General features: G+C 51.7%; 1 protein-coding gene across 2 annotated transcripts in view; it reads left to right on the forward strand.

Annotated features, from left to right (window-relative positions):
- Positions 1-12540, forward strand: part of GRIK4 (glutamate ionotropic receptor kainate type subunit 4) — a 351626-nt gene that overhangs the window by 295835 nt on the left and 43251 nt on the right. For both annotated transcript variants that reach the window (XM_042904208.1, XM_042904207.1), the window contains one exon: positions 10459-10572. In XM_042904208.1, the coding sequence (XP_042760142.1) occupies positions 10459-10572 (114 nt within the window). The remainder of the gene's footprint in view (positions 1-10458; positions 10573-12540) is intronic.

Consider the following 12540-nt stretch of genomic DNA (forward strand, 5'->3'; position numbering starts at 1 on the left):
CCTCTGCGCCCCGAGCATTACTGAGGACGGACCCAGCCCAGTGAGCACGGATAAATCCCACACATTTGGGCTCAGACCGGTTCGCGAAAGCTCTGATCAGAGCCTCCCCCTCGATAGGGGCGGGCAGCCTCGGGGGCCCGGGTGCTGGCTGGTCGGTGCGTGCGGGCGTGCGTGCTAACTGGGTGCTCTTGTCTTTGCCCTTACCCCTGTTCCCATGTCCTGAAAGCAGAAGGGGTGGGGCTGGCATCCAGTGTCCCCAGTGGACGAGGACGCCGGACGTCGTGCAGATGGCATGTGAGCCCTGAGAGTGAGTTCATGCTCGGCCCCAGTGCCCACGGGGAGGAGGGGGAAGACAGCCTGCCTCCTGTGGCAGGAGAGCAGATGTGCGCCCTTCTCAGGCATGTTATTAGGAAGGCCTAAATGATGACTTCTGCAGAAGCTCGCGCCAGGAGTGGGAGTGAGCTTCCCCCGTCTCCTTCAGAATCCACTGCCGCTCTGCCTGGTGACCTCAGTGAGTCATGGCAGGTCCCTGGGCATCTCACTAGGCGGGGGGTGGCGGGGAGGGGGGTGGAGGAAGACACCCAGCAGGTAAATCGATCAAAAGACAGGAAGTAAGCAGATAATCTAATTTCAAATGGGCTGAGCTGCAGATGTTAATCTGTTCCACTGCACAGCAGGGACTGAGGGCCGGCCAGAGTCTAGAAACTGGCTCCATGGAGCCAGTCCTTCCTCTTCTCTCCGGCCACCGGGCCCGGCGAGGACGTGACTGTCCTCACCATCCCTAGACTTTCCTGGGGGGAGAACGAACACCTCTCCCCTGACAGCCGCCTGTAAGCACAGAACCTGGGCAAGCTCTCTCCTGAGCGGGCTTACGGGGGGACTGGGCCTGGGAGGGTATAAGGGGAAAAGGGAGCCCTCTGGCCGGGATCCAGGGCCCCGAGTCTGCCTTAGGCTGGAGGATGAGGATTGTATCTGACCGATCCGGGTCATGACCTGAATCTGGTTGTAACATTCTGACTTCCTGATAAAATCCCCCCTGCTTACAGGCACGTGTCAGACATCTGCCTGATTCTGCTGTCAGCGCGAAGGGACTCGAGGGCAGGCCACGTTTGGTGGCTTGTCCTCCCGTGTCCTGCACCGTGGGCCGTCCTGGTTGTTCATTAGGGACTCGCCGTGTGCCCACTTTGGGAAAATCACTGTGCCCAGTGCAGCCATCAGAAAGCCACATAAATGGTCCTAATACCCCATATGGGTCTGAAGCTCACTTTCTCCTTGTCCTAGCTCTGTGTACTTGAGCAAATTACTAACCTCTCTGGGCCTCGGTTTCTCTGTAAAATGAGACCAATGGCAACTTTGAAATGCTATATGCATTAAATATTTTAAAATCCTTGTCCCTGCTTCTTATAATCCAATGAGGAGCTAAGATATGAATGTCTACAACGACACTAAGAATAATTAGAAGGGCTAATATCTTCTGAGTTATTCTGTGCCAGGCAGAGACTTTGCACGGGTTCCTCATTTAATTCCCACAGAGGCCCCATGAAGGTAGGAACTGCTGTTATGCCCACTTGATGGAAGAAGAAACTGAGGCACAGAGAAGGTAAGTCCTTTCCCAAGGTCGCACAGCTAGTAAGTACAGAGTTCGAGTACGAGCCCTGGCCCCCTGTTCGAATCCAGGGCATTATATGGCCTATGCCACGTGAGTGGTTTAAGCAGTGTCTTATCACCTTTGGTGATATGAGGACGGGCTCATTCCTGGGGAGGCCATAGAAGTTTTTGCAGAGGAGGTCAGCTGTGAATGGGCCTTGGAGGGTAGGTGGCGATGTGGGTTGGACATTCTAGGTGGAGGAAGCAACGCCTTGGGAGCCACTGCTGTCAGGAAGTACAAGGTGTTTGGAGTCAGCCGAGCCAGACTGGTGCAGGGTGGGGGAGCCCAAGGGGTCCTGGGAAGTGAGGCTGAAATCACAGGAGTTCATGAGGGCTGACTTCAGGGGAGTGAGGATCGTGGATAATTTTTTAAGAGGGAGGAAGGGTAGAGTTGTCGTGGTGTCAAAGTTCATCTTTGTAGAAAAAGAATATTAATAGCCACTATGTATTGAGCATCTGTATATGCCGGGCCCCGTGCTTTGCGCGTTACGTGTCATTTGTCCTCACAACAGCCCCGAGCTGGTGATTATCGTCTCCATTTACAGAAGTGAGAAGTGAGTTTGGAGGGGATGTAAAACCTACCCACTGTCACACAGTCAGTGACTGGCAGGGCTGGAACGTGAGCCCGATTTGGCCTGGTGCCGGTGATGCGTGGCAATGGAGTCAGAGACGTGGAGGGAGGGCTGTGTGTCCTTGACATTGACCTCATTCAGGAGGGCTGGGCAAGGGGCTGAGAAGAATGGCTGGCTAGGAGGTTCAGCAGGATAAGGGCTGGAAAGCATCTCTGGGACGTGGTACCATGTCCAGCTGGCTGATGTTGATGGAGTGGGGGCATGGACATCAGGTTGCCCTGTGTGGAGTGGTATAAAGGGCAAACAAGCGGGGCGCCTGGGTGGTTCAGTCAGTTAAGCGTCCGACTTCGGCTCAGGTCATGATCTCGCACTCCTCGAGTTTGAGCCCCACGTCGGGCTCTGTGCCGACAGCTCAGACCCTGGAGCCTGCTTTGGATTCTGTGTCTCCCTCTGTCTCTGCCCCTCCCCCACTCATGCTTGGCCTCTCTCTGGTTCTCAAAAATGAATAAATGTTAAAAAAATTTTTTTTAGGGGCGCCTGGGTGGCGCAGTCGGTTAAGCGTCCGACTTCAGCCAGGTCACGATCTCGCAGTCCGTGAGTTCGAGCCCCGCGTCAGGCTCTGGGCTGATGGCTCGGAGCCTGGAGCCTGTTTCCGATTCTGTGTCTCCCTCTCTCTCTGCCCCTCCCCCGTTCATGCTCTGTCTCTCTCTGTCCCAAAAATAAATAAAAAAAAAAAAATGTTAAAAAAAAAAAAAAATTTTTTTTAAATAGCGAACATGGGAAAATAATAATGAGGATGGTCCTTTCTTGCCTCTCTTTAATCTTTTTTCTTCACTAGAGCCAATTGAATTTGGTGCAGGTTCACGATACAGCCTCTGAAATGAAACTGCCCAGGTTGGAATCCCGGCTCTGCCTTTTATTTGCTGTGCAACCTTGGGCAAGTTCCCTAACCTCTCTATGCCTCACTGTGCCCTGTAAAATGGGGATAATAATAGTAACTTACCTCCTAGGGGTTTTGTGAGCAGTAAGTGAGATGACACACATACTGTGCTCGGTCCAGCTCCTGACACACAGGAAGGGCTATAGGTGTTAGCGAGGTTAGTATTCCAAACTGTATCTTGTAGGCCATCCACTGCTTAAAATACTCAGGGCCATCCAAGTGCTTTTCAAGCTGTCGCCTCTTCTGCCTGCCTCTCCAGCCTCATCTTATAGCAGGCTCCTCAGTCCTGTGTTCTCCAGCCACTCTGGCTTTCTTGCAATCTCTGGAATGCACCAAATACCTTTCTGCCTCGGGGCCTTGGCACATGCGGTCCTTCCACTGGGCGTGCTCACCCCAGGCCTTCTCACAGGTAGCTCCTATTCAGGCAACTGCATCTCCTCTGGGGGAAGCCCCCATAGACCTCCCAGACTCTATCCACCCCCTCTTGTACCTTCTCATGGTGCCTTATATGACCCTTTTATAAAACCTGTTGCAGCTGTCACTTTACAAATAGTTCGACTGTCTCATGACTGTCCACCTCCCCTCCGGACTGCAAGCCCTCTGCTGCACGGGGCCATGCCTGTATCTCAGCACCTTGCACGCTGCCCACAGCAAGGTGGAGAGTCCGCAAAGAGGGGTGAGGGAATGCTGAGCGTTGCAGAGGAGGAGGGGACACTGGGGGCTGTGCAGGCTGTCGCTGCCTACCCCGAGAGCCCACACTCAAGGGGGGAACCCGGGACACAGCGCCTGCTCAGTGGCCCCATATCATCCTCAGCCAGGGCCTAATGTGCGTTAGTTATCCTTCCCTGGCAAGCCTCCCTGATGGACTCGGACGGAGCTCCTCCCTATCTGGGTATTTATATGCGTTATGCCAGCTCCCATCTTGCAGCCTCAGACCGGCCTTGCTTGGAATTCTGTAAGCCTCTTCGATATACAAGGGATCTCCAGACACAATTACCTTGGAGTGAAGGTTTCCAGGAATGCTCAGTACAACCTCATTCTGTGTAGCATTTTCTCATTCCAACTGTAGCCTCCCAAAGCTTTCCAGAGTTAAGTAACACAATTACAGAGTTAAATAAATGGCAGCAAAGAATGGGAGGCACTATGGGGCCTGAGTAGCAGGTGAAATAAGGGATGTGCAGATGTGACTGGCAAAGGGGCGGAAAGGGGCTGGCATGGAAAAACAGCCAGGCCCCCCGCCGCCCAGGGGGCAGGAAACTGAGGACTTGGGGGGGGGGGAGGGGGACCCGGTAAAAAAAAAAAGCCAGAGTTTTCTAAGCATGGGGACAGCATGAGGCCTCAGAGGGTCCTTAGGTGAATCTTCAGAGACAGGCAGCCACACCAGAGAAGCACGTCCTGTCAGCACAGCTCTGTGCATGTCCCAGGTCACCCGGGAAAGACCACCAGGGGCCAAGTGTCCAGAGGCCTCTGCCCTACCTGGAAGTAGAACAGCCTGGCTGCCCCCAGCACCCCCGCCCAGACGTTCCTACTCATCCCGGGTTAAGATATCTCATCCCGGGTTAAGATATCGTCTCCAGAGGCCCTTGTTGAGATTATCATCCTAAAGGCAAACATTTACCGAGTACTTACTTTGAACCATTCGCTTTCTCAGCAATTCTAGGAGGTAGGCACTGTGATGACCCCCACTTTGCATACGGGCAGACTGGGGCTTAGAGAGGTTCAATGTCTCGCCTAAAGTCACACAGCAAACAAGTGCGTACTAACAGAGTCAGGACAGGTCTGCCCCACACAGAAGGCTGAGTCTTAGCCCTGTGTCAACGGCCACTCCAGACATAGGTCCAGCATCTCTCTGGACTCTCCCAGGCATTGTCCACACTGTATAGCCCGGTAAAATGAGTCCCAGAGAGGCCGAGTTGCTCTGGGCACATGGCCTTCCGCCCTGTCCCACCTCTCTTTAGCTTGGTTCTCTGGGAGGTGGGAGGGGGAGGCTGGGCTGAGGCCACCGGAGGCCATCAGCCAGTGCTGCTGGGGCACTGCTGAGGGGGTGGGAGCGCATGTTGCCCGAAAGAGGGCAGCAGCTCTCTGAAAGAGGAGAAGGACACAGAAGAGTGTTTCGTTCCCTTTGGGCTGTCCGGGATCTGCGGCCATCAGACGCCTTCCCGCCTTCCCGGCGGTAGTGGTGTTCTCAGGGAGGCGCAGGGTGGCGGCAGCAGGTTCAGGCGACCCGGGAGCCCTGCTGGGAACCTGCCACCTTCTTCCCAGCCAAGCCCCAGCTCCCGGGAGGAGAGCGGCAGCCACACTGGGCCTCCAGGCTTTGATAGCAATGGAGGCAGTTGCATGACCCCTATTAAACTCCACGAGGCAAAGGATAGTCTGTTTTGGAAGTCACCTCCAGGCTGGCTCCAGCCTGCCCTCCCCTTGTAAATTCTACAAACATCCAGGAGATAAAAGAGGGGGATCTCTCAGAGGCAGAACATGAAGCTCTTCAAAGAACACTTTCAATTGAAAATGGGGAGGAGAGCGGGTTTTCGGAGGGAATGTATTTATATGCCCCTGTGTGCCCGCGCATGTGCGCGCGCGCGCACACACACACACACACACACACACACACACACACTCAACACCCCAAGATCAGGAACACCATGCTGCATACAGAACTCTCTACCAGTTCTCTTTTGTCAGCCCTCCCTCTCTTCCTCTGGCTCTGGGGGTCCCAGCCTTTGCTGGTTTCCCTGCCCATGGGACCGCTCCCGGACCTGCTCTCCAGACGGTGGTGCACTTTCCCGACCTCTCTGGATTTCCTTCCCCTGCCTGGGGTCCCTGTCGGCTGCTGCTCTTGGCCCGACACGTCTGGCAGTTTCCTCCTCCGAGCTCATTCTCCCCAACTGCTCCACAGCATCCGATTCTGCCGACCGCCGTCATCTCCTTGAGCAAAAGGAGTCGGTTAAACTAAGCTCCGCCTCTTCTAGCAAAGCGAAATGCCAAGTGTGAGGTCTGGGAGCTGGAAGAAGAGTTTAGAGGGCATTTGGTTGAACCCTTTCATTTTACAGTGGCTACAACTTTGGCCCAGAAAAGGGAATGACTTGCCCACGGGCACCATGAGTTTGTGGCCCAGCTGCAACAAGAGCCGGGTCTTGAGATGTCCTGCCTACTGCTTTTTCCACGGGAGAGCACAGCCCTCCTGCTGTGAGCGGCCAAGAGACCCGGCAGGGCTGGCCTGAGCTATGGGCATGCCCGTACTTCCTTCCTTCCCCCACACTGACAGTTGCTAACAGTTTAACATTCCCACCTCCCTTTGGCTGTCCATTTGGTTTCGTGGCATATCGTCTCATCGAAGATGGCTCTATAGCATAATGTCTTTTTTTTAAGGTTTACTTATTTATTTTGAGAGAGACAGAGACAGCGTGAGTGGGGGAAGGGCAGAGAGAGAGAGAGGAAGAGAGAGAGAGAGAATCCCAGGCAGGCTCTGTGCTGACAGCGCAGAGCCCGATGCGGGGCTCCAACACAAGGGAGTGTGAGATGGTGACTTAAGCCGAAACCAAGAGCAAGACGCTTAACCGACTGAGCCACCCAGGTGCTCCTGTAGCAGAATGTCTTTTTAACTCAGATGAAATAAAATGCAGGCACATCTTTTGGAATAACCTGACCCTGAGAGGTTGTTGCTGATACTTCAGGATGCACGGAAGCCAGGGTAGACAATTACTATTCTATACTAAGTTAAGTGTAAGAAACAGCCACGAGCACACCTCCGTGGTTTCTTTTAGCTTTTTCCCACCCCACCCCTCCTTTCCTGCCTCCCCTGCCCCCAACTAGTTTGGGAAGCGTCTCTTTGTGAGTGGACAGAAATGCCCTGTCGGAGCCTGGGGCACACACCCCCTCTGGGTATGTGGTAGTTCTGTAAGCACCCAGGAAAGTGTCACTCCTGTGACACCGTCCATTTCCACCTTTCTCTCCATATGGAATTGTTTTACCCTAATGTCATTGTTGGCCAACTTTTATAAACGTGTGCCATGATTTCCAAATTTCAATTCAAAGTTTGCCCTTTTTGGAGGAAAGCTGTGTGAGGAAAAGAAACTTGGGGATAGAGGGGCGCCTAGGTGGCTCGGCGGCTGAGCGTCCGACTTCGGCTCGGGTCATGATCTCACAGTCCGTGGGTTCGAGCCCCGCGTCGGGCTCTGTGCTGACAGCTCAGAGCCTGGAGCCTGTTTCAGATTCTGTCTCCCTCTCTCTCTGCCCCTCCCCCGCTCATGCTCTGTCTCTCTCTCTCTCTCTCAAAAATAAACAAACATCAAAAAATTAAAAACCTTGGGGCTAGAGTTGTTGAATTTGGTTAATTTGGGGGGTGGATGGAATATGTGCTCTTAAAGAACCAGAGGAGGGACCGGAAGCTGTGTACCTTTGCCCGTTTTATGAGTTTTGGTTTTCCTGATCTTTTCTTCAGTTCCTTCAATCCAACCCACTTAACTCGTCTCCTCCGAAGGTTCATGCAGGGCTTGGGCTGCCAATTGGCTGGAAACCCACACTCATGAGTCTGACATCGCACCTGCTGGGCCTTTGTGCTTGGTTGATTTCTGTTGCTGTACACCTGTGCTCTCGAGTGGGCCTCCAGCCAGTGCCGCTGTCATCGGGGGGCTGAGGTTCTGAAAGGCCCCAGCAGCCCTCCAAAGTGTCCCAAATGAAGGTGTTAACAATCTTCTCATCAAACTTCATTTTTTAATCTCAAGGATTGATTCACTTGATAGCAGCAATCAGCGCTCTCTTGGAGAAACGCAGAATGAGCACAATGAGGCATTCACATGTTTATTTTTTATTAAAAATCTCTTACGTCTTCACCCTTGTTTCTTTTATTTAAGCCCGGTCTCGCTTTATAAGGCCCTGAGTTTGTTAACCTACGCCAGGATCACGTGGCTGCTCTGGCAGACGGAACACGGACCAGGAGTGGAGACTCAAGGTTGAAATGCAGAAGAGACTGACCTTTGCCAATGGATTTATCCTTCTTGTACACAAATCTCAGATTCCCTTGTGTGCACAATGAGGGCCAGCGTGTTTATCTCTCTATTTTCTTTGCAGTGATTTAGGAAGAATCATGTACGTGCGTGCGTGTGTGTGTGTGTGTGTGTGTGTGTGTGTATGTATGTGTGTGCACTCGTTCAGAACAGCCCGGCCTGTTTGTAGATGATCGGACACTTCCCTTTCTTATTTCTCTCTACCTCTTCTCCATCAGCTGATCCACCAGAATTAGAAGAAGGAGTTCAGCTGAAATGGAAACCAGTGGAGGCCAGTCTGAGATACACGCCCCGGTTATAAAACATGGCTCTTCAATATTTGTGGTAGTCAGGATCACGTGGGCAACTTGTTACAAATACAGATGCTGGTGACCCGCCAGCACAGTCTGATTCAGGGGGTCTGGGATGTGACTCAGAAATTTGCATTTTAAGGGCACCTGGGTGGCTCAGTTGGTTAACTATCTGACTTCGACTCAGGTCATGATCTCACGGTTCGTGAGCTCAAGCCCCATGTCAGGCTTTCTGCTGTCAGCACAGAGCCCACTTCAGATCCTCTGCCCCCTCCCCATCTCTCTCTCAAAAAAAAATAAACATTTTAAAAGATCTCTCTGCCCCTCCCTCCCCCTCAAAAATAAACATTAAGAAAATTTAGAAATTCGCATTTTTGTAAGGCCTGCAGGTGATTCTGATGCTGGTGGTCAGAGACTAGATGTGGAGAATCCCTGTTAGAGAATTTCTGGGAAGGGTCCTCGCCCTGTCTTCACCTCACATCCTTGGCTTAAGGATGAGGTCAAGGACATCTAGAGACATGAAGCGACTAGGCTAAGTTAGTTGATGAGGGCAGCACGCAGACCAGAACTGTGTACCAGTTCTGGGCTTGTCCCCTCCATAGCATGTGCAAAGGGAGCCGACCCAATAGGAAGAAATTGAATTTGCTTTGCCACAGGATGGGTTTCAGTTAGGTTCAAGGAAGGACTTTGTGGCCAAGAGGAGCATCGAGGAAGCCTATAGCATCTCCTTACCCAGAGGGCTTGAATTCAGGACAGACTGTTATCCAAATTGGGCACCTGAGGTGCAAGTAGAAGAAAGAAAGAAAGAAAGAAAGAAAGAAAGAAAGAAAGAAAGAAAGAAAGAAAGAAAGAAAGAAAGAAGAAAGAAGGAGGGAGGAAGGAAGGAAAGGAAGGAAGGAAGGAAAAGGAAGGAAGGAAGGAAAAGGAAGGAAGGAAAGGAAGGAAGGAAGGAAAAGGAAGGAAGGAAGGAAAGGAAGGAAGGAAAAGAAAGGAAGGAAGGAAAGGAAGGAAGAAGAAGGAAGGAAGGAAAGAAAGAAAGGAAGGAAGAAAAAGGAAGGAAGGAAAGAAAGAAAGAAAAGAGAGGGAGGGAGGAAGGAAGGAGAGAGAGAGAGGGAGGAAGGAAAGAAAGAAAGAGGGAGGGAGGGAGGGAGGAAGGAAAGAAAAGAGAGGGAGGAAGGGAGGGAGGAAGGAAGGAAAGAGAGAGAGACGGAGGGAGGAAAGAAAGAAAGAAAGAGAAAAGAAAAGGAAGGAAGGAAGGAAGGAAGGAAGGAAGGAAGGAAGGAAGGAAGGAAGGAAGGAAGGAAGGAAATGTCCTTGGAACAGATTCTGGTGGTTTTGCATGAAGGGCCAGAGACCCTTCTTTTAGTTCTATGGCACCTGAATTTTAACCTTAACAGCAACGTAAGTGGCCAGTGGTCCCGGAGGCCCCGGGTCCAGCCCCAGCTCCGACAAGGACAGACTCTGTGACATCGGGCCACCAGCTCAATTTGAGCCTCCGTGTCCTCACCATGAAATGAGTGGGGTTGCATTAGATTGTTTCTCATTTCCGTGGTTACATCATTTTTGTTTTTCACTGTAACTGCCTCCCACCATGCATCCTCTACAACCTGGCAACTCTATCAAGTTCTGTTGACAGAGCAAATTAAGAAGTTGAATTTAAAAACTACTTGATGTTGAGAATCCAGCAGCCTATGTGCCAGTTTTCCCTCGCCTAGGGCGTTGCGAGACTATCTCTGAACGGTCTGTAGTGATGCCCCCGGCTTTTTATACTTACTGATGTATTTAGAGGGGTCTGACCTCAAATGACCATGAGCTATAGCTTCAATACCCATGTCCTGTTATGTTCAGGCCTGGGATGTACTGTGACTATCTAGAGTCACTTCCCACACAGAGAAACCAGACCAGAGTGACATCTCCCCAGTAGTGATGACCTCTGGTCACAAGTCCCCATACCTGCATCTAACATGGCCACCCCACTGATGGGCTTTCTCTGTCCCTTTCAGAAAGCAGACCTGGCTGTGGCAGGCCTCACCATTACTGCTGAACGGGAGAAGGTGATTGATTTCTCCAAGCCATTCATGACTCTGGGAATTAGCATTCTTTACCGAGTTCATATGGTAAGAGACTTATTTTATAAGCATTTATGTCATTAAAGTTATTTGCATGCAAACACTGAGTTATATGGTAATAATGAATGACTCACGGAAATATTTAGATTTCAAGACTTAAATGCAAATGAGCTGGGCTATTTTTTCCCCCATCAGCTGCACGGACTTGCAAACAGGAAGAATGGAAAAGTCACACTTGTGGGCTTTCCAGTAAAAATTGCTTCTGCCTCACTGAATAGAGATGACCAAGAGTGATTGCTCATCCCTTGGTGCACAGGGTGTGGGACCACAGAGTGGTCACTCTGCTTCTGCCTAGGGACAGGGTCCCCAGTCCCGATAAGTTATCCCAGCCTTTTCAAGGATCTCACCGACTCCCCGGTGCACCTTGGTTCACGCCAAGCATTGCGTCTGGTGAGGGAATGTGGACTCTTTCCTCTCTGGGTTATCCATACTGGTGAATAGATAACATCGCTTATCTCTGGTCTGTCCCCTCTTCTGCGTCCTCGGAAAAAAAAAAGAAAAACAAAAGAAAAGAAAGGCTTCTCTGGTTAGGTTGGCTGGCGCGAGTACAGTGAGCGTCTACAGGAGTTTGCGAAAGCACACCAATGGGCAGCGGAGGACGGGCCTGCCAGGGTACCCTGGCTGTACCCCATCCGCAAAGTGGATAGTTACGTTGCCCGTGCAGAGTTGACTTTCCGTAGTTTTCTTACCGAACCAGAAGAAACTTGTTCTCATCCTTTCATCCAAACTGTCCCTAAGCGCACAGCTATTATGTGGATCCCCCCCCCAATACTCGAGTCATTATAGGTGTCCAAGGTCACGTTAACATGGTGTCTTCCAGTGTGTTACCTGCCACCACCAAAGCCTGCCCTACAGGGGAGGGATCAAGAGCTCATCCCACGGGCCAGCTGAAGAAGTGACCCTCTGGCTTCTGACTCCTTCCCAGGCCCCAAATCCCAGCCCTGCAGAAAGGGGATTGCCTGTATTCACAGTCCCAGCCTGGGCGCATGGAGCTGGTAGCCGCTACGGCCCATTTCTGCAGGAGGAAAGGTCCCCTCGTCACAGAGCCCATTCAAGCAGCTCGGAAGAGCGCTGTCTCGTGCTGGGCCTCAGCATCGGTCACGATCACGGCCCGTCTTAGGAGAGGAGGCCGATCCTCTGAGAGGGGAGGCAGCATCGAAATCCCAAGCCCTCTAGGCTAAAACAGAAAAAAATGTGAGCAGTTGGTCTCTGTAGACGCTGTCACTGATGTGTGTGTCTTGTGAATTAAGGGGGATTCTGATTCCCCCTCCTCTCTTTCACGACGAAGAGAACTCCGGTTCATGGAGCGCCTCCCATGTGCCAGACACCTGTGATGTTATGGACTCCTGTTCTCCTGTTATGGGTTGAATTGTATCCCCTCAAAAGACATGTTGAGGTCCTAAGCCCCAGGACCTGTGACTGTGACCTAATTTAGAAACAGGGTCTCTGCAGATACAATCAAGTTAAGATGAGGTCATACTGGATTAGGGTGAGTCCTAATCCAACGAGAGGTGTCTGTATAAAAAGAGAGAAATGGGGACACAGGGGAGAAGACCGTGTGAATTTGGAGACAGGTTGGGATGATGTATCTACAAGCCAAGAAACGCCAAGGACCACCTGAAGCTTCAGGTGACAAGGAGGGAGTCCTCCCCTAACGTCTAAGGGGCGCCTGGGTGGCTCAGTCAGTAGAGCGTCCGACTTCGGCTCAGGTCATGATCTCACAGTTTGTGAGTTCCAGCCCCGCGTCGGGCTCTGGGCTGACAGCTCGGAGCCTGGAGCCTGCTTCACTTCTGTGTCTCCGTCTCTCTCTGCCCCTACCCTGCTTGTGCTCTCTGTCTCTCATAAATGAATAAACGTTTAAAAAAATTTTTATAAAGCCTTCAGAGGGAGCATGGCCCCACTGACACCTTGATTTTGAACTTCTAGCCTCCAAACTCTGAGACAATACATTTCTGT

The sequence above is a fragment of the Panthera leo genome, chromosome D1 (genome assembly GCF_018350215.1).
Source record: "Panthera leo isolate Ple1 chromosome D1, P.leo_Ple1_pat1.1, whole genome shotgun sequence".
Classification (NCBI taxonomy): Eukaryota; Metazoa; Chordata; class Mammalia; order Carnivora; family Felidae; genus Panthera; species Panthera leo.